General features: G+C 44.7%; 1 protein-coding gene across 1 annotated transcript; it reads right to left on the reverse strand.

Moving 5' to 3' along the window:
- Positions 1–1508: 1508 nt before the first annotated feature.
- Positions 1509–22340, reverse strand: ttc9b (tetratricopeptide repeat domain 9B; the record flags this gene model as incomplete). Its single annotated transcript, XM_084559038.1, has 3 exons — positions 1509–1812; positions 2068–2250; positions 21869–22340. 3 exons carry the CDS (start codon positions 22338–22340, stop codon positions 1718–1720), a joined length of 750 nt encoding a protein of 249 aa, XP_084415164.1. The 3' UTR covers positions 1509–1717.
- Between the last annotated feature and the right edge of the window lie 251 nt (positions 22341–22591).

The following is a 22591-nucleotide window of genomic DNA, read 5'->3' on the forward strand; positions in this document are numbered from 1 at the left end:
CTTGCACATGAGAAAGAGGAAACTGGGTTTCATGGCATCAGAGACGAGGGAAATTCAGGTCATGCTTTCACAAATCATCAATCCAACCTTCTGCAGAACAGGGCAGGCAGATTTAAGCCTGTGGTAAAGCTATTATATCAAAAGCAATATTTGCATTATCAATGATTCAGCTTCACAAGTCACAAGAGAAGCAGCGGCAGCGTTGGACAGCTAGTAATGGATATCCAAAAACCATGTCGTCAGTAGAGTCTAATGCTAACGTTGTGTGTTATCTGCCCATACAGCTCAGAGGTTTAATCTAGCCACATACAACAAGCAGGAGAAATCTCAAATGGCTCGTTCTTGTTGAAGTGCACTAAAGCTGAGTGCTCCGGGACGGCGGTTTGGGCTGTCAAGACAGATGCGTGTGATTGTTTTCCCTGCACTAACGCTGCCCAGAGTCTCCTCTGTGTCTTATCAACATCTGGGAAGCTTCAGCATTAGCGATAAAAGGTTGGACCTTCGTTTGGAAAAGCCAAAGCGTTTCTCGCCGTGAAGCTTTGGAGTGGATCTCCATCTGGCCAATGGCAGGTGATGGTACTCCGATCTCGTTGGCTATTATCCGTTGTGACATCATTAACGGGAGAACAGAGGGGGTCGATGGGAGGGAGGGAGGGAGGGAGGGGCTTCGACAGTCTCTACAACATTAACACGACACGTGAACCAGGAGGGGCTTCGGACGACACACCAGTTTCCACGATAGCACACCTGATAACAGCAAGAACCGCTGGGGAAATTTTGTCTCTTTGCCGCACACACACGTGCTATTAACCACCGATTATTTAACTACTGAGTCATGACGGCGAATTAAAAACCCCGATAATAGATTACAAACACTTGAATTAGCCCTTGAATTGAAAAAACAGTCTAGAAACTGAGATACGATGGCATCCGGGAACGAAAAGTGAGACGGCGAAGTGACAGATTAAGCACGAAGGCAGGTTTTTTTGTTCTCTACTAGATGACAGGTTTCATTGTCTGTCCCATAGTAAGGGGCCTGAGTGAGCCCTGTTAGGTTAAGGATGTACAATCAAATTGGGCTGTGGTCTTGATATGTGTCTCCCACACACACACTCACACACACACATACCCCTCACTATCCCGTGCTTCGGCCTCAAACCTGCCTGCACACACTCACACGCACCCCTGACCTCCTCCCGGCTGCGGTCGAGCTTCCCAACCCTCCCCCCTGTATTCTCCTCGAGAAAAAAGACGGAGAGTGAGAGGGAGGCAGGGAGAAAAAGAGAGAGCAAGAGAGCAGAAACGAAAAGCATTTTATGTTTTTAAAACATTTACTAAATCACGCAAAGGTCCACGGTTCATATGTATGTTTTGAAGCTCCTTTGTCGTTCCACCACGATGACGGTTTCGTATGAGTATAATACAGCATCTTCCTTGTTTTTTGTTGATATATATATATTTTTTTTAAATGTTCGCTTGCTGACTGCATCTAGGGAGAGGAACCACAGCACCTGAGGGAGAAACTGGGGAGAAAAGAGGAGGACAAGGAAGTTGCAGACAGCGCTTGATATGTGTCCCCCGGGGCGATTGGGTCTCTTCTGTCTGTGCTGCTGTCTGTCAATAGAGGAGGCGGAGAGAGAGGAGAGGGAGGGTCGGAGCGGGACAGCTCGTTCGGGTCAAAGGTCGGAAGGGGTCGGGAGGGTGAAAAGGTCGGGGGTTAGCCCTGGGTCTCCTTGCCGCTCTCTCGTTCCCGCTGTCCGCTCTTGCTCATCTTCATCTCTGTCAGCTGGATGTATCGCAGCACGTTGGTGTCTGCAGTGGAGAATGAAAATGTGACGCACAAAGTTTTACTTCAATCAGTGTCGGCATATTTGTTAAGGCAGTTAAATTTAGGTTGAGACAAATAAATATTCAAATGTTGCATCAAGTTAATAGTGCATTAACTATTAATCCAGTGACGCTCTACCGCTGACTGTAATCAAAGTATAACTTTCTACCAATGTCACTAAGCTTAATCTAGACATTAAGCTTGGGTTACATAAAAACTATGACTCTGTTCGTTCTCACCTGTGGGCTCGCGGTTCTTGGCGTCACGCAGGTAGCGAAGGGCACATTCGTAATCACCCAGGTGATAGAAGGCGATGCCGGCTCTGTACATGGCCTTGAAGTGGTCTCTCTGGTGGCTCAGCACTTTCAGACAGTACTCCTTCACTCTCTCGTAGTTCACCAGTTCAGACTGCAGCAAACACGCTGCGGGAAGAGGACAGGGAACGGTTTTAGTGGCTGAAAATGCACACAAAGAAAAAGACATTTAAAAAAAAAAAAAACTTGCCTACTTTCCGCGCATGCAAACACTTTGAGTCCAATTTAGCCAAGTTTAAATGACAAATAAATCCCGTGAGTGAGAAACAAAGACGGGATATTTTGCTGACATCTCACTCTAGGCCTTTTAATAGAGGCACTGTGAAATTTAGCCTCAACAGTGCTTCCTCAGGGTGGCAGTGAGTGGACTATAAATAGCCAGTACTAATGTCTCATAGCGTAGAGAAGACACAGAAAAAGTTGAGCAAGCAGTTCGAGGCCTAGGGCGGGAGCGACGCTGAACTCCACATGCAAAATAGGAGTATGGAGGAAAAAAAAAAACTGCAGCTTGAGAGCGGTCAACACAGTGAGGATGCCTAAATCTAATTGAACTGATATTTCAGATGGATTCTAAGTACCGAGGACAGCAGGAGAGGAGAGAAAGTGACGAGGATCACGCAGGGATGAAGTGATTTTGCCGAGATCAAGGGAGCTCAACTTCAAGCAGCTGAAAACACTCAAGAATAAGACTTGTGTTTCACTGTAGTCATAGATGGAGCAATTCTCAGCAGCTCTGAGACCAGCTACGGTCACAGTAACTTCATTAGTAAAGACACACATGCACACACACAGCTTTTAGTCCACCAAAGCTTTTAAACGCCTGCTGATGTCTCAGATATCTGATCACTCAAACCCTATTCCTCTGGTGATCACAACCACTTGAGGTTTTACTTTCATCCCCCCTTTTTTTCCTTCTTCACTCTTCGCTCGTGGCTTAATCTATCTGATGATATATCAAAAATAATTCGGCGATTCGGCCCCCATCGCCTCCTTCCTCCGAGTCTGCCCTTGACTCATGGACAGCTCTGCGAATAACATGAGTCAAGGACTGTTAGCTGGGAGGAAGGGTGAGTCAGGAGTGAGAGACAGAGAGGGGGAGGACGGAGGAAGGGGGGAGTACGTGCGGGAGGCTGGGGCTGAGGCTTAAAGCAGAGGAGGAGAGGTGGGACCGATGGGAGTTGTGGGGCGAGGGGAAGGGGGGAACGCGTTAAAAGCAGTTCATCTCCCACTAAACCTCAGTGTGTGGCGTGAGGATGAGCTCGGACAAAAAGTCACACTGAGCGAGAAATGGAATTTTTTTTTATCAAATGAGCAGGACTAATGGAGCTCAGTCACACACACACACACACACACAGACACACACACACACAGAGAGAGGGCTGCTGCAAAACACTAAATAATTCATGGTGGACATGAGGGGAAGAACAAATTCAATAACAACCAATATGTTTTTGGTATTTGGTGGTTGAATTTGTTTCTTGTTGATTGCAAAGCAGGGAGTTCACGGAGTGTGTTTGTGCGCTGAGGCACGGCATCGAGACAAAAGTTATAAACACCAAAAAAACTCTGCATTAGAAGTAAAACTTTGAACTTCAACTCCGAGCCAGAGGCTTTTTAAAATATCTGGACTGGATTTGAATGATTTAATAAATACTCCATCATTCATATTCATCATCAATCCGAGCACATTCCTGCCATTATTATTGCTCTGAATTTTTTCAAGGGATGTCTTTCATTTTATCACAGTTTTCCTTCCAAATTCATTTGAATTTTTATTAACACAGAATAAAAATTCAAATAAATGGTCCGACCCATTTCTCTTGGGAATATTGTAGGGCTTACTCACACGAGACAGATACGAACGGTCTCCAGGTAAACCGTGACGTGACTGCGTAGAGCACATGTGTCCTGTTTTCTTTTAAATATTTAAATATGTTTTGTTTTGAATGTCCTTGTTTCAGAGAAACAAAAAAAAAATAGCCAGCGGTGAGACCGCAGGACACATGGAGACGATTATGATCAAATATTTACATAGTAGAATAACCAGATACCATGTAAATGCCAAATCCTGAACCAAATGACTAAAACCAGGATATAAATTATGTGTCAGGGACTCTGTAACTGAGCCATCATTCATTTTCGTTATTCTCATCTCATCTCCTATATTTATATGTCTATCCTGTCAAATCAGGGTATAGTGAGGTAACGGGGTTAGGACCCAGATGCAGGACTCAGAGGGCTGAGGCAGGAGTAGGCAAAAAGGTTTTTAATGAAAAAAAAAAAAGACAAAGCTGACAAAAACCAAAGGCGCTGCAGACGAGACAGGATATCCAAAAAACAAAAAAAACATGAACAAGACATGAAAAACTATGACAAGGAAAGACATGAATGAGGCAAAGAAACAGTATGACACGACAAGGAACAAAGGGGAAGGCAGGGCTATATATACACACACACGGGGAACAGAGGGATGACGAGACACAGGTGAAACAAATCAAGACATAACACAAGGTGAAAGCAATGTCCTAATCAAAAGGGAAAACACAGGGAGTAAGACATAGCGGGAAATCAAGAACTTAACTAAACACTAAACCATGGCTGTAAAAAAAATTAATAAATACAATAAACAGAAACCCAGGAAAACTAATCACAAACCACGACAGAAAACCATGACATATCCTTAGTCTGCTTTCATCTTCCTAATAGATCTGCATCCTTTATTGCCACTGACGTTTTCAGTAGCACGAGGCACAGAGCACTTTCCAAACTCAGGTTTTAAACTTTTAATACAACTAATTTCTCCTGCACCTTGTTTTAGTCTATTGGTTTTATATTTCTTTATATTACCTTTTGTTTATGCATTGTTTTTAGTAAGGGAGAATTGCCAAGTAAGTATTTCATTGTATGGTCTGTACAGCTCTCTCTAGAGTACATCTTAAATCTTAACTTTTACTGAATTGTGAAAAAGGAAAATGTCCTCTTCTTAGTTTTAGGAAGCTGACTAAATTTTAAATGACTTAGAGCCGTGCAGATCTGACTGTAGATGTTGTTACCGAGTGATATTTCCTCCGTTTGACCCCCGTTTCAATAACTTCTTCCACATATCGGTGAGAATTTTTGTTTTGCTTTCCTTGTCATGCAGGTTTCTTGATGTACCGTACATAAGCAACTGTGTTATTTGTCCTGTCTTTTGCAAAAGAGATTTTAATCCCAATGAGAATTATGTCCCTGTGTGAATAAAGGTTATGATAATAAAATAATAATATTGATGCACCCGCTGTCATACCCTTTAATAGTAAATGGAACAAGAGGAAGTCTGACAAGCCTCCTCCTTCCAGTAAGGCTCATGACTCAGCTCAGAGCAGAGCAGCAAGGTCGAAGCTGTTTCCGCCGACTTCAGTGATCGTAAGTCTTCACAGCACGGTACAGTGGGATTCACCTCAGACGGCCTCTACCTCTCCCCCGTACACCTCTCTACACAATCTACTCCTCTATTTGTTTTTACAACCGCCCAGATACAGCGTGACTACTCATCCCTCCGTGCACCCATCCATCATCGGCCTGCAGCGGTGGACGTCAGCTGAGCTTTCAGAGGATTCAGTTACAGTCCTTAATGGATTTAATGGCTGACGCAGTTCACCGGCACATGAACAATCACACACACACACACACCTAGAGTCCATAGAGCGGCAACAGATGACACAAACACGCACTGACACGGTTCTCCACGTGGGTGTGAACATAGGTTTGACGACACAAGCAACACAAACACGGATTCAAGAGTGACAATGGCCAAAAAGACGCTGTGCAAATAACATACACGCACACAAAACCAGAGCGCACAAGTGATGACTGGTCGGCCGCACCCTACTGGCCCATTAGGCAGATGGATGGCACGCTCGTGGAAATGTAGAGTGTGGTGAGATGCATTAAGGGTGTGATAATGATGGGATCATCGGAGCGGGCTAGGCGGGGACAGAAAGACAGACAGAGACCAGATAAACGCAGCAGAGTTATATCACTGGGGCCAAGGTGTCCTCATCACTGTGCGATACGACTGTTTGTGTCCTATAGCTGCAATGATCAGGAAGCCGGCACTGGCAGCGTTCACGTTCCACCTCCAACTTCTTCCAACCTGTCCAGCTTTGGGTTTTGAAACGGAGACACAATGAGGAATATTCTGTCATGTTTCAAAGAGTTTGGTAATTAGAGACACTACCCGTCACATGCACGCTGCACAAATGTCAATGAGCACGCTGCTCGGCCGACCCTGAACCTTCACCTCTCTCTGAACGATAACTCTCCCCTACGACGTCATCAGACATGGTTCGCTGATTCTTGTTGTGATCAAGAAATGTTTTCACTGCGTGTTTGCGTGCGTCGCAGAGAGGATGAATAATGAGGCTGAAAGAAGGACGAGGCAGATAGATTTGTCTTAATGAGGGACTTCCTACAAGGACAGAGGAATGAACTGCAGCGGCAAAAGCTTTGCTGTCAAACCTCCACGCTGGATTTAAGGAGGGGAGGAAGCAGATAAAACACGGGAGCTAATGGAACAAAAGGGATTTGAAGACGTGTTTGAATTTCAGAGAAACCCCAGCAAAGCAGCTGTCGAGCGTGAGAGCGTGAAAGCGAGCGTCCGTGTGTCTGCGTCCGCTTCGTGTGACTGCACGCGTGTGTTTCCTTTGCTTGAATGTCAAATGAGAGGTGCGGTGTGTGGGAGTGGTTAACACATGCTCAGGAACCCCTGCTGGTTTGCCCGAGGCATCATGTCTGAAATAACAGAGCCTGCATAGAGACACGCTTTCATTTGGCAGACAGAGCGCCAAAGCCTGGGAGGAATAAAAGAGGGAGATATATATATATTAAAAAAAAACCTTCAGAGGAAGCTGAAATAAGACAAGAGAGACAGAGGGCGAGGGAGGACAGAGATAAAGATGATGAAACAAAATCCAGAAACAGCCAGGAGGAAACTGTTGTAGACTTGACACATGTAAGAGGAAGTAGCCTGAGCGAGTGTGAAAGCGTTTTTTTTTTAGTCTCTTTGTCTATCACCTTCATACTCTGAGAGTTTCATCCTTTCTTTCTCTACATCACCCTTTCACGTCTTCCCTGTGAGCGTCCCTCCCCGTCTCTCTTGTCGCTCTCCATCACACCAGGCGTGACACCACGATCCGGCTAATTTAAAGCCACTAGAGGCCCTGGTGATTAGTCTGCTGTCCATCACCTTGTAATTAGTTCTGCGCGGAGATAATGGCAGATGGAGTGACCCATCGCTCACAGACACACACACACACACATATCCTCACATAGCTCTCCATCTTTGACCTTCGTCCTTCACTCCTCTATTTAACCTCAAAGCAAAGTCCTCCTCTCACCTTTCACTGCTTCACAAATCCTGCAATACATTTATTTAAAGAGATAAATGAAATGTGCACAGTCATCGTCATGAAATCGCCTCACACTACATTTCAGAGCCCGACCGTACATGCTGATGTCACAGCTCTCGGGCAGTGTAGCCGGTCTCTCCAGGCCCGCTAAGAATAGCTCCACCCTCAGCGTTTATTTTTTTGTGCCGTTATTGAGAGGGTCAGGGCTACAGTTACTGGCTCGTCTGTACTGACATGACACAGCATTTGCTCTTACTGCCTTCACCAGGCACCGCCTGCATCATCGTCTGTCTTTAAAGCCGCCTTTTATTCTGATTGTCTTTATTTTCTCCTCGTGCACCTTTGGTCCTGTGTATAATTTGTGCAAAGGTCAAATTATGACCCGAACCCTGGAAGCTTCCACAGCAATAGTAATCTCCAGCAGCAAAGGAAAATAAAGACACTGGTCTTTATTATTGAGAAAATACATAACTCATAATTTCCTGACTACTAATTTAATGTACTCATTCAATGTATTCTTGTTTAGATTTATTTAACAGCCACAAGGACAAATGCTATCAAAAGGCTGTCTCTGCTAATGAACAGTCAACACTTTTCTGGCCATATTTGCAGCTCCCCGTTTTCTCCGGATGAATGAGGCAAGTCTCAAGAGGACGTCAGCTGAGGAGGAAAGTCCTTAAAGGGGAATTACCGTTTTTTTTTACAACCTGAACCTTATTTCTGGCATAAAATACGATCGTTTACGCCCCTTATAACTTTGGTGTCATTTGGAGTCGTTCAGGAGATATTTAGATCCGTGTATATCCATATAGTGGGAGTGACTGGGGCACCGAAATGCAGCCTCTAAATAACGCATTATCTGCCGGGAAACTTGTTCATTTCACCAATATTTTCTTATGATACACTAGTGCTATTCCCTGTTAAGTCCAGAGTTACCTGTTATCATCATCTGGGGTCTGTAGATTGATCTTCTAAGCTCTGACCTAGATGATGTCATCTCTGAGCACCGCACCCACCCGCGGTGGTCGGCTTATTTACCTATAATTTGCTACTGCTAGCTTTTTGCAACATGGTTGAATATTTTTCCAATTCTGAGGTTGTGGACGACGACTTTGTTTATGATAACAGGTAACTCCGGACTCAACGGGGAATAGCACTAGTGTGTCATAAGAAAATATTGGTGAAATTAACGAGTTTCACGGCAGATAATGTGTTATTTAGAGGCTGCATTTCGGTGCCCCAGTCACTCCACCTATATGGATATACGCGGATCTAAATATCGTCCGAACAACTCCAAATGACAACGTTATATAGGTGAGTAAACGATTGTATTTTATGCCAGAAATAAGGTCCAGGTTGTAAAAACATGGCAATTCCCCTTTAAAGTGATGTAGGATGTATTACGAGTTCAAACTGCTGGAGGAAAGTGGTGACAAATGCCAACCAAATGTGGTCTGAGATCAGATCACTCAAATACATCCTCAATGCCTCCTGGGTGTGTGTGTGTACACTTTGGCCACTTGTGATCTGATCACTCACAATAAGTGTTAATACCAGACCTGAACAGACTCCTCTCTAGTTTTATTTTCTTTCCATTTTAGTCCCATATTTCATAGCTGTTTCTGGATTATGCTAAAAGTGTCCTAGGATCAATAACATTTTGATAGATTTAATCATATCTGCTTCACTCGGAGGAAATATACATAATGACTGCTGTGATTTATTAATACACAGAGACGATAAAAGCTCATCACATAACATTTTACTTGAAACAAGCGCAGCAGACGATGCCTTTGATTGTGTGTCAGTGTGGCAGAAGACTAATGCGGCTCCATATGGTGTCAGAAGCGCCCTCTTAATTGCTCACTCTCACGGCTCCTCTTTGACTGTCTGGGTCTCTGAGGCCTCCGCGGGTCCCTCTGTAGCAGTGGGAAATGTAAAGTGCTGGAGCCATCCTCATAAATTAGCCAGAGAAGCTCCCTCGTAAACCTCTAGGAGTGCAGTTTGCTCGTAGTGTTTGGATTAAAGGACCAGTTCAACAATTTGAAACTGACACAGGTGGCTTGTAGAGTGAGGTTTTTCTGTCGTGTCAAGTTTGGTCAAGTTGACGGAGACGTTGTTAGAAGAGGTTGCAGTTCCTCAAATGGCCACTAGAGGCTGACTCCTAAAGTGAGTCCCAAAGCCCAAATCTACAGCAGAAACAAACTTGTTTAACCTGTTACAAAAAAAAATATTTCTTCATTTATGTGAATAATTTTACTCGTTTAAATTACATCACAGCTTAAAACACGTAAATATATAAGAGCTGCTTTGAGGCAGGTGCTGCCCTCGTCAGGCTTGGCGCGATGCCGACGACCAAAGCCACCCACGCTGACCTTCAAGACCACTCTGCAGGGATCCTATGAGCGGCTGCCCATCATTACATAAGGTCAGCGGTTCAAAAACATCAGTGTCCCTGACTCTGACAGTCCAGATTGCCGTGCATTCTTCTATGCATGCTCTGATTTACAGTTTTGATTGAACAGAATCTAAAAATGTCTTATTTTTCCGGAGGTTTCTAATGTCACTCTGCAAGAACATAGCATTAGCATAACCAGCTAGACTTGGACCCTTCAGTGGTTGCAACATCCACCGGGCAAACAATTTTACTCATGAAAAAAACAATGAGTCTATTTCCCAACTTTGTTAAAAATGTTCCTTTAAAACTCTCGTTTCATCCTTTTCTATTTCCACCCTCCCAGCCTTTGTCGTGCCCCCTTCTACAAACCCCATGTTGGTTTCCTTGTAACACAGACACAGCCTGTCGTGCCGGGAAACTGCCGGTACATCAAACATATTTGCATGGATTACCCACAGTGTAACACTGATCCAGGGAGTGAAGGGAAGTAACCAGATTATTCTATTAGATCTCACAGAGGGCGAACTGCGCAGGGAGGCTTTTATTAAGCCAGAGGAGCCACACAAATCCACTCCTGTATTGTTCATTGTTCGCGGTCAGTCCCGAAGAGAGCGGAGATTTCTAACTTTAAGAGACGACTCTGGTTGTCTGCTTGCTACTCTAACACCTCAAACCCCAGCTCCTCCTGGCTGCGCCCGTCTTCTACCATACTTTATCAATGTGCACCCTCCCACATCGGTCCACTCTCCTAAAATAGTCGCTGACTCTGGATTAATGCTCATCTGCTTAAATATTTATACAAGTGAGGAAGCTATCTTCTCGGAGTCACAGTGAGATGAAATCTTTTAATGGTTTCCACTGCACATTAGCAGAGCTCTCTTCTTGTATATTAGCTATAATATTAGCCGTGTAATTTCTTGATAGCTCCCGAGAAAAGGCCGTTAGTGTAAATGACTTTATTTACATACTTTCACCTAATCTTTAAGTGTCGGGCGGCATCCAGCATTTTCTATATTATCTTTACTGTCATGAGTAAAAACAGGCTTTCAAGTAACAGATAAGTGCAGTTTAATAAAACATAAGAGAGGGTTTTATCTGTGGTTGAACTCTAAAAAGGATTTTGTTGAAGCCTGAAGCCAGGCCATTATCTGATTGGTGATGTCATCTGTGGACACTGGACAGACTCTCGTCTTTGGCTTGGCGGATCTGTGGCTACCGTCTCCTGCTGCTGTCAAAACACATTGCTTCTTTTAACGCAAGTCAAACACTGTCAAGTAAAATTAAGGCTGTGTTTCCTAGTATCAATCCACTCCCCGTATTTTTCCACTTTAGCTTGCGTACAGCAGTGGTGTGAAACGTGAGGAAAAAGAAAAAGACAGAGGAGAGCAATGGAAAGGTCAACAGAGAAAACGGACGTATTTTTGGCTCTGAATCTCGCGGAGTCAGGTTTAATCTGTGAGGTGGTAAAGTTTTTCACTACCAGGAGTAAATTAGCGGCTACAGCACACGCTCCCATAATTTCTACAAATGATACAGCACTGAGCTGGCAGCCAGTTTAGAAACCTTCTTCGTACGAGGTAAAAAAAAAAAAACACAGTGAGGAGCTTATCTGGCAGTAGGGAATATGGATCAGGACAGTTTGTACTATCCAGCACAGGGCAGAAAAAAAGCAAGTGAGAAGTATTTTTTTCTACTGAATACAACAGTCTGCTGTGGTTGACAGCTTTGAGAGTTAACAATTCGCTCCGCACATGTCCAACGTGGCAATAAAAACAACAATGGAAAGTTGAAACAAAGAAAAATATTTTGTGCTCGGCTGAGGTGGAAAAACAAACGTGTTGATGAAATCGAAATGTGAGGGGGCCGCAGTCATGACTAAATCATGGAAATGATAATCAGCTTGTGACTAAAACATCAGTCATCGCCGCAGAGACAAAAGATTTTTTGGCAGAAGAAAATCTCACATCTGTGGGAATCAAATGACTCCGCAAAACGCTCCTAAATGCCACGTTTTCATCAGAAATGCCTCACAGGGGTTTTATTGCTAGAAATCTGAATAGCGCTCTTTTAATTCGTCACCTCGTTGCTCCGTGTTCATCTGCAGAGACCCAGAAGAATACCCTCCACTTACTGTTTATATTGAGGCGACAGACTCCCAAACTTCACAGTGGATGATGATGAGCGTTAATTTCTCATATTCGTTTGAATGGAAGCTTGATTTTGGAGACGCTTCAACCCTTTAAATGCATTCATCTCCATTAGCAACCCAGCACGTCTTATATAAGGCAGATGACGCCACACCTAAACACCATGTTGTTTAAAGCATATGCAGTTGCAAACACGTTTTTAAAAATTCAATATATCTTTTCATACATTTATGCCGTTTCATCTTGCAGCTTACACCCACCAAACACAAATTAGTCAGCACGGTGAGAACAGTCACGCGTGTGCGGTTACTGTTTTGCGGCTGCGAACATGGATTAATAAATGAGCTACAGCAGTTGTCAATGTCGATGCTTTCCAGACGTGTGCACGCTCTTGAAAATACAGGACCTGCCATCGGTATTTACTTCTCCCGGGACTCTTAATTGCATTTGGACTGTTGTGCCGTTCAGGCTACATTTTGACCGACTGACTTTGGCATTTTCTCTGCTCTGCTTTTAAATAGTTGGATTTGTCAGTGTCACAAACTCCTGCTTTCAAACTTGGAGTCCCATTTTTCTTATTCCTTTTCATTTGCAAAGCTGTTGTCATCAAACCTCGCTCATTTAAAAGAATTTGCAGCTCTGGAGTAAACCTGTAATCTGCTGCAAAGCCATCATTTTATGTATTGACACTTAGCCAAATAGACAAACTAATAAAGTTTAAATAACTGAGGTTCAGGAACAGGGCCACGCATCAAACACCCAATTACCCACACCTGCCTATATGGGTGCATCTAACCTCCCGTTTGACTCAGTTCTCAAACCCCTCCACCCCAACCCTCTCTGTTCTCTCTTCTTCTTTACAATCTTTTTGCAGGAACCGGGGGGGGGGGGTTAAGGAGTCAACGCCTCCAGAGATATGCCCCCACCCTGAATCTCTCTCCCCAGGGTCCTACATCCGGACTTCCAAGGATCCCCATCGGTCGCTGTTCCATTCTCTTTCCCTTACCCTCGACCCCTTTCATCCCATCCCCTCGACCCCTCCATCCTTTCATCCCTTTCCCCCTTGACCCCTCTCACCCCATCCCCTCAACCCCTCCCTTCGATCTCCTAACCTGGTCAAATAAACTACTTTGAATATCAAGAGGTGTGGTCTTGTTAGTGAATTGTGTATTAATGTGTGTGTGTGTTCGGCTATTTTTAACAGCGGGACAGAAATAAAACCATGAACTAAAACTGAAATTGAAACGTCGCCCTCTGAAATGTTCAGCTTGCCTACTGAAAAACATAAAAGCACATACCTCAGATCATTTTACACCATTATATAAAAGGATGCTGTGCTCTTGGGGCTGTAAGGTCGCTGGTTTGATCCCCTCTACATTCACAGCTGAGGGGCCTTGAGTTTGATGAATAGGGTCGATCCCATCTCACTAATACCTGAGGTTGAGAGTTAACGGGGTGCTGCAAACTCTGCTTAATGCACATGGTCATTTGACCTATTGGTGACCGCACCACCTTTAAATGTCACATTTTAACTCTGCCCCTTAATTTTCCTCGAAGCAGCACCGACGGCAAGGAAATCTGTTAAACCTGCTCAACTGAGGGCCGCCCTCGGTGCTGGATCAGCGAAACGGCCTCAACGCTGCCTTTACCTTTCACTGCTGCCGCCGCAAACAGGGTTTAACAAGGACAAGTTTTCAATGTCAGTCCCCGGCAGCTCATGTAATAAAGCGTTCGGCGCCAGGCCGGAGTAGGGAAAGCTCAGATAGCAGCCGGCATTTATCAGCGCGGAGCTCTGCGGATAAATATAAACAGGGAATTGGTTTTACTCTGCACTGTCCGCTGGAGCACGGGGTGTTAGATGTGCGCAAATAGCTTCAGCAAATTCTCATTACCGATGGCTTATAGAGGATGAACGTTATTCATTGCTCGTTCTATCGTCCTCTCACTCTCCCGTGTGTCAGTTTTCTCTCGGCCACGACTTTTAAAAAGCTCTGACGGGGACATTCAAGTCCAGTTCATTTGTTATTTCAGTCCACGGTCAAAGAGGATAACACTTGACAAATCAGAACATTACACTTAACACATATCACAGGAAAAGTTTGTAATTCACCCAGGTACAGAGTTTTAACGTGGTACACACACACGAGTGTAATCACCTTAATTTTTGATACTTGCAACTGTTTTTCTGTTGTTGAAGACCAAATATCTGCAAAACTAACTGGGTGGTGTGTTGTGTTTACTCTTAATCAGCACCACGGTGACACAATAGAATAAGATGGTGAACAGTTTAACCATTATAGCTGCTAAAATCAGAGCATTAGCATCAATCTTTAGCTCAAAGTCCGGCTGTAGTCGTGTTAATTCACCTCTCTTAAGATTCTCTGGTTGTGTTGGTTTATGCACTGTTTTATATTTTAACAATCTGCTGCATTTTATGGAAAACATTAGATGCTATTAAACCAAAAAAGCATCTTCCTCTTCCTCTTGGGCTCCATGTCCATCCCCTCCCTCTCTCTCGACCCCCCTCTTCCTTTTCATCCTGACAAATGATTGAATCTTATTTACTCTTGTGACAGGAGTCATCTGGGCCTGTCAGGGCCGTGATATAAATCAGTTTGGTCAGAATTGGATTTCTCAGCGCAAGAAAAATAAATAAATAAAACAAATCAACAAAAATGCCGCTCAGAAAACCCTCCCGTCACTACTCGGAGGTCGCAGAGGCGAGCGCTCTCCTCCTCTCCTTCGCTACTTGTCATTCTCCTTTACAGCCGTCCCCTCCCTCCTCCGTCTTATAATCCCATCACGTTTAAAGAGTTCTGTCCAGTTTCTCGCACTTCCTCCCCCATTTGAGCTTATCCGCCTTCCTCTGCCTGCTGACTTACCCCGTCCTCCATCCTCCAGTATAGAGAGGACGGTACAGTGCGAGTGGTACAGTAGAGGGAGTGCCAGTCGTACCCCTGACAGCAGTGCCACGCCATCTGCAGCTCTGGCACTCAACAGTCTCGCTGCCCTGCTCTGACCATCCCTCCCATGGCAGACGTACATGCACAGAGGGAGGAAAAACACCGACCAACTCTCCCCCCATCCCCCCCCCCCTTCTAACCCTCGCATGGCATCTCTCCTCTTCCTCCTCCATCCTCCTACAGTACCAGCTCACCGCATAGCGAGTGTCTTCTGTCCAAAGCGCTGAGCAAGTCCGCTCCCAACTGCTCATGAAAGCTGTCTTTCTCCTCGTCTTATAACCCCTCTATGTTACATTCCTCTCCTTTCCCACTCACTCTCTTCTTTTCTCTTTATCTCAAACACTCCACCACATCCCCTGGTGGCTGAGCTGGCAGGAGATGAAAGGGAGGGGTTTTTCTGCTCTATTCTGCTTTTGTAAGCAGGCATCGACTGTTGCAGTGTATCAGAGTGGACCGGTCAAATCACTCCTTCTGTGGTGTTGCACATCGCTGACGTTATCTGAATGCGGCCCCAGCGGCCCCATCCGAGGCACGACAGGGCTTAGCGGCTGTGATGTGTCGAGGCAGCGGAGCAACGGCGGCCATAATTTACTCTAATTCTGGTCCAGTGGTAACAGATGTTTATGTCACCGATAGGTTCATTAAAGCCTCGTTAAATTTAGTATGAGGTCCATAACTGTATGTCACAGTTCAAAGCTTTATGGATCGCCTCAGTCAGATACAGGATGTATGTCGGGACACAAGCATTTAGTGCTTTAGGCTTTAAATTTAAGATTGTCATTGGTCGTATTTAAAAGTTGGAATAAAGTGAACATTTTTTTAATCATGACAACGCTGTGATCACTATTAACAGAGGATAAATGGTGTGTTTAATGAAAAATAGCAGACCTCCTCGGCTCTGTCGAGTGTTTGAAGCTCATTGTTTTGGTTTGGCCGTCCTCGACTCTGCTCACATTTTTTGGCTGCAGAAAAACAAATGCCGCTTGCTGGTGAACATAGCAGAGCATTCAGCGGCTGAAGACTCGGCCAGGTATTTCCATCAGGAGGTGGTGGAGATCAAACACAGAACTAACTATACAAACAGGTAGAGACTAGCAACAACATGGCAACACAGGACCATTGAATATTAATAGAATTCAGTGAGTTGTAGTGATGATAGGCAAAAAAAAAAACATGAAGGGGGCACCTAACAAGCTGAACTAGGTGACAACCAATGGGAGCCACTGATAGAGCTTCCTAAATGTTTACCACAAGGAAACGCAGTCCATTACTTTGGTTCCTACCATCAAAGTCACCTGATAGCGGGAAGTGTAGGGTGAACCCAGATGGAGCGTTGGTGTATATGAAGAACTAGCTCAATTTTATTCATTCATTCATCTCATGTAACCGCTTGTCCTATGAAGGGTCGCGGGGGGGCTGGAGCCTATCCCTGCTGTCATCGGGCGAGAGGCGGGATGCACCCTGTACCCCTATTGCAGGGCTAACACAGAGAGACAGACAACCATTTACACTCACATGCACACCTACGGGCAGGGCAATCTAGAATAACCCAACAAGCGTGTCTTTGGATGGTGGGAGGAAGCTGGAGTACCCGGAGAGAACCCACGCAGACACAGAGAGAACATGCAAACTCCAAACAGAAAGGCCCAGCCGGCCCATGGATTCGAACCTGGAACCTTCTTGCTGTGAGGCATCAGTGCTAACCACCTCGCCACTGTGCCGCCCCAGTGTTTTTATGTTCTGCTTTTGTTTTTACTTGGAAACATTTGGGGTGGTACATAAATAAAAGGGTTACCTCAGCAATCAGAGCCTGGAGTTTCCACTAGTGACCAACTATCAGCTACAATGTAATGACCAACAAGCTTTATGCTCACCTGGCATCTAAATTAATGTTCAAGGAAATTGTTTGCTGAAACATTTCAACTTAAAAGCTGATAAGGCTCAGAGCTGCTGCAACTAAGTGGTCCAAAAAAAAAATCAATTAAGGCATCAGTTAAATTGACTGTAATACATAGCGCGACTTGGTCTTGAACCATTTTCACGGCTAAATATAACTCAGATTAGTCTCCAGTTGATAAGAGCGTCGTTTAGATCCTGCAGCCTCCATGAAGAAGAGTCACTTAAATCCTCAGGGACAGAAACAGCAGACCTCGAAGGGTATAAATATGTTCCTTTGAAGAAATGAAACCAAAATGATCTGAGATTACTTCCGTCAAATGTTTTCTCTACTAAATGATAAACCATTTGATCTGTTAAATGCTAGAAAATGACGCAATTTTCCAAAATGCGCAATAATTTGGTTAATCATTTATCAGAATTGGTGAACATCAATTCGTCTGCTCAGTCACTTTTGGTTTGTACATTACTAATCAGAGCTTGTGGCTATATTTAACGTGTTTTATTTCCTTCTACAGGAAATTAAACCTGAACATGGAGTTCATTTTAGGTAAACAGTCGAGGCTGCATGAGATGATATAAACTACAGCAGCACAGCTTGTCTCTACAAACGCCAGAGGGAGAAAAAAGGTTTGTTCTCTCACTGTTTATAACCTCTCAGCAAATATCTTATTAAGATTAAATTATACCTTGTTCTCTGCTTTGAAGAAAAAAAAAAAAAATCAGTTTGTGTTTTTATTTTCATTCCTTTAACGATTTTTCTTTTATGTGACGAGTGGGCGGAAATCGCTGGATCATCATCACGGCGAGCAAGAGCGGCTGTGAGCAGCAGCAGTTGAATAAAAAGGTGGCTGGTGTTACGAAACAAACAATTTCACTCGTCCCCTCCCGCTGCGTCTCTCCCAAGGCTGTGACTTATGAGTCACTCACAGATTGAGCCAGTCAGGAGGAACAAAGGGAGATTTTAGGCAGAGATCAGAGCGAGCAGAAGTTAATGAAAAGTCAGGCTGACGGATCTCACGGAAGGATTACACCGCTTTTATTCCCTGTACACTCCCTAATGTGCATTTGAACCGTTTAAAGCAAGTTCTTTGTGATCAATATCAGGAAAAAGAGCAAACAAACTGCAGTCACATCTTTTATTTCTGTATGTGCCTCACTGTGACTTTGCGGCGGGTGGGTGGATGGATGGCCGAGGCAGGCTGGCAGGCGGTCTGCCTCTGGCCAACATGTTGCGCCACTGTGAACTACGACAGACACAGACGGCGGTGGCGGTGGTGGTGGCGGCGACGGCGGCGGTGTAACCTATTTAGATACAGCCCTACAGGAATACACAGACTCAGAGTCTCCTTAACAAGGCCAGCAAATGGGACATTCATCATCCGTCGTCGTTCTGTTTGACAGAATCAGGTGATGTCGCCACTGATACTTACTCATGTCTCTATATAATATTAAAAACTCATATTTTCTCCTTCCAAAAATAATCAGTTTCACTCCTTAATACTTCCTTTCCGCAAAAATCACATTTTTAGTCTCTTTCTCTGAGCTTTTAATGTCTACACTTCCCGTATTGTGCTTTGCAACTCGGTGGGAGTCACTCTGATTCTCACGCCACAACATTTTTAAAAACTTTGATCGACACAAAACACCGGTGGGGGAAGATCTAAAAGAAAAACTAATATGTTTTAGTCAATTAATTGCTTTAAAGTCCAAAAATACACATATTTTGCATGTGTAATTGCATGTGTTGTCTAAGACCTTCAAATATCCAGTCTGCTATCACGTACTATAGAAGAAAGCTGCAACTGAGGCACTAAAAACAAAGAAAATTTACATTATATTCAGATTAACAGACACATTTTTGGGGACATTCTGCAGAAAATAACCACTGAGAGTGTTACTGCAATAGATATCATTGGTTGGTGGAACTATTTTATACGTTTAGCTGGATAATCTATAAACTTGCTGCATGTTTTTATTGCAATATCTTGATTTGGAGCGACAGATCATAACAGCAACTGAATGAATGTACTTGTTCCATTGCCACATAAACATGAAAAGTTTGTCTTGATCACAACAAAGTCAAACAGATCACAAATGTACCTCTACACCAACACACGCCACTTAAACAAAATCAGCAATGTCAGTGATGGGTGCGGTAAGAACGGCAGGACAAGCAGCACTGAAAGCAACTCTCCTTCCCTCTTACCACGCACACACAAACGCAGACACACACACACACACACAGATTCATAAACACTCCACGTCTCCTCGGCCGGCTGCTGTTCCTCGAGGCTTGTGAAAGCAGAAACACACAAACTCGTGCAAAAACAACTCCCATCCCTGACATGCAATCACTCTCCCACATGGGACTGGTTCTGCTGGCTTGTTGCTCTCTTGTCATACGTCAGAGCCAAACACGGCCCGACCAATCAGACGGCAGCTCCTCACTCATAACCACGGTGACCGCAGTCTGCCCAGCAGAACTCTGGGTAACCAGGTGGAGCTGCACAACAAAGACCTGCAGCTGACTTTGCACCCGGTCACGTTAGTCACTGTGAGAGTTATTCATCTGTGTTGTTCAGGTTTTATGCTTTTGGACAATAAACATAAAAAATAAATTAAATATTAGTGGACAGATGTATAGACATCCCTCTTGCAAAACAGATCTTGACTTCACTGAGGTTTTCTAGCTAATTAAAGGCATTATTCAGGTACTGAAGTGTTCAAACAGCTCCCGGCAAACATAAAAGTCACATCTCTTACTGTGTAGAGGTAAATACTTTATGTTCTCAAGTATTAGAGTTTCTTTTGCTTCATTTATTTGGCTGCGTGAGTTCAGCAAGACCTCATTTTGTCACAACACGAAAGCCTGAAACGAAAAATCTTTATTACAAACAGAAGTCTTTTAATCCTTCTTTTTATCTAACGTCTATATATTTATTTTATCGACCAAATGTAAACACCCCAAACAAAACAATAAATTCAGCCTATTAACGAGAGTTACCTTTACAGCCAAGGCGTGCTGTAAAAGTGCTGAGACATCCTGTATGCTCCTTAATTACCATAAATACTAGCACTACAGACACACTCCCAGATACTCACTAGAATAAACTATGTGTGCTTATCCACAGCTTAAAATAGTCCTTAATAAAGGCACTTTAAATGAGTACGCGTGTTCTTACATTTATTGCCAGCAATTGTAACCGAGTGGGTAAATCTATCCACCAAAACATAGAGCCCGACGATTTTGGACTACGCTCGTGTATTCATCGACAGCAAAGCAAGGTTGAAGTGAGGTCTCTTTGTGTGTGTGTGAGTGTGTGTGTGCGCATGTGCACACACTTCCAAGAAACAGTGAGGGGAGGGCACGAGCAGTATTAATACAACAACAGGGAAAAGGCCCAGCGATGGTTGCCATGGTAAATATGGCCCCCTGTTGCGTGCTAGCAGTCCACTTCCCCTCTTTCTGTTCCACTGCTCTTTGCTCTTGCTCTTTCCCTCTCTTAGTCCTGTCTCTCCAACCATTTTCGCCGAATCTCCTCCTGCCTCTTCCTTCCCGCACACTCATTTTTCATCCTACCCCCACCCCCCTCACTTCTCCTATCCTCCCCCATATTTCCTTCACGCCACAGTGGCCTTGCTACAGGCTCCAGACAGGCCCTGAACGCAGAACAAGCGACCTGCAATGCATCGTGGCAGGCTGACTGGGCAGCGGGGAGACACAACATCGCCGCCGCCGCCGCTCGCTGTCGTGCCATCGTCGTGCCACAGTCACGGACCAAAACAGTCACATAAGTATTGTGAGGTAGCTGCTGTCGTCTTGGTCTGCACCATTAATCACTATCATCATCATCATCAACATCATATTCACAATGAAAACTCCAGTTTTAGCATGGCATTACGTTAACAATTATTGTCTTTATTTTATTTTACTTTAGGGCAGTAGCTGATAGATAACTAATCGACTGATGTGTTGTCTCAATCTGTGTCATTTCCCGCTGTAACAGGGATGAAATATAGGAATAAATCAAATCATATCACCAGCATAAAGGTTTTAATCGGACACATATATCTGTGAATTCACGTCTACTTGACCTTAGAGGGCCTCGAGATACGGTACAAATATCTGAACGTGGCTGTATGACGCGCAGAAGCATTTGATACACCTGTGTTCTTTACCATTAATCGTTAAATTACTCAAACACACTGTATCTCTGGGTCAAGAGGTCATCTTGTTATGTAAGAACAGTTTTGATCAATAAGTGCAGCTCTGCACATCTAAATGTAGTGACTGGTGAAAATACTACAGCGTCCATCACTGGAGCTCTGTTGAACCCGTAGTAAATCACAACAAAGCTCTTTACATCACTCTCCTCCTCAGACCCCACGTGAAATGTCACAACGCAACAGCTTGGTGAACTTGTCTCTTACAATAAAAGACGAATGAAAACATGAATTCTTATTTATTCTTTGTCTTTTTCACATTTACTCAGCAGTGGACCACACTTAATTAAAAGGAGGGATGTGCTGTGAAGCAGTGGCACAGAAAAACCCTTTGAAAGGCCGTGGAAGAGCCTGAAATTGGCATGGCAACGATGAGATGTGCTAATTTACATTGTGACATTTCTCCGTGATGGCTGGCAAATGGCCTGTGGGGTAAATACTGCACTAGTGGTCAAACAGCGTGCAAATCCTTTCGTTTCTTTTATTCTCCATCAAATAATCACAAAACACCATATGTGCACACTCTCGTCTCCTACAGCACCGGTGTTGCTACACCTGCCTCTGCACAGGAGGAAGCCAGCCAGAACGTGCAGAAAATAACTACAACCTACGAGCGTGTGTGAACCCGGTGAACCGGGACCGGGAACAATGGTGTCAGCAGCAGCCGCCGAGTGTTTTGTTGGGAGGTGTACCTGCACCGCTCACCTGTCAGGCTGTCGTAGCACTCGATCTCGGTGCTCTCCACGGCTCTCCGCTGCTCCTCGGTCAGCTTGGCCGCGGCTTGAGTCAGCAGATTGACCTCGGAGCCCGTCGTCCCGTCGACAACGTGCACCCCTTTGAGCTGCAGCAGCGCCCGGTGGTACTTGCCTATCGCTTCCCGAAATTTCTTCTCCTTGTAGCAGCGATGCCCCTCCGCCTTGAAGTCGATGGCTTTCTGGATCTTCGCTTCCATCTCCATTTCAGCCGAGCCGGCTCGGTACCCGCCTCCTCCTCCTCCTCCGTCGCCTCCGGCGGCCGCTGCCAGGCTCCGGCCACCGGTCTCCGGGTAGCTCTTGAGGCTCTTTATCGGGTGTTGTTTGGCTTCCATGTCTCTCAGTGAAAGCGGCTGGCGCGGGCCATGGTGCTCGGACACAAAGGGGTGTTTTGTTGGGGAGGACCGGAGCAGCGTGCTGTGCATAAAGGATGCGGGATGGAGCGTGAACGGCGGCTGTGGGCAGGCGGCGGCACCGGAGAGCTGACGAAAAAAAAACACGTCTCCGGTTTGTGGTTTGTACTTTGTACTTTAACAACAACTGTGAAATAAAATAAAAAGAATAATTGCGGTTAGAACCTGGTGAGGGAGACTAGAGCAGCTGGAGGAGGAAACATCCTGGATTTCCCATCCGTCGACTAAAACCAATTCCTCGCACTGGTCCTCTCGCGGAGGGA

Source organism: Chelon labrosus, assembly GCF_963514085.1.
Source record: "Chelon labrosus genome assembly, chromosome: 13".
NCBI classification, from domain to species: domain Eukaryota; kingdom Metazoa; phylum Chordata; class Actinopteri; order Mugiliformes; family Mugilidae; genus Chelon; species Chelon labrosus.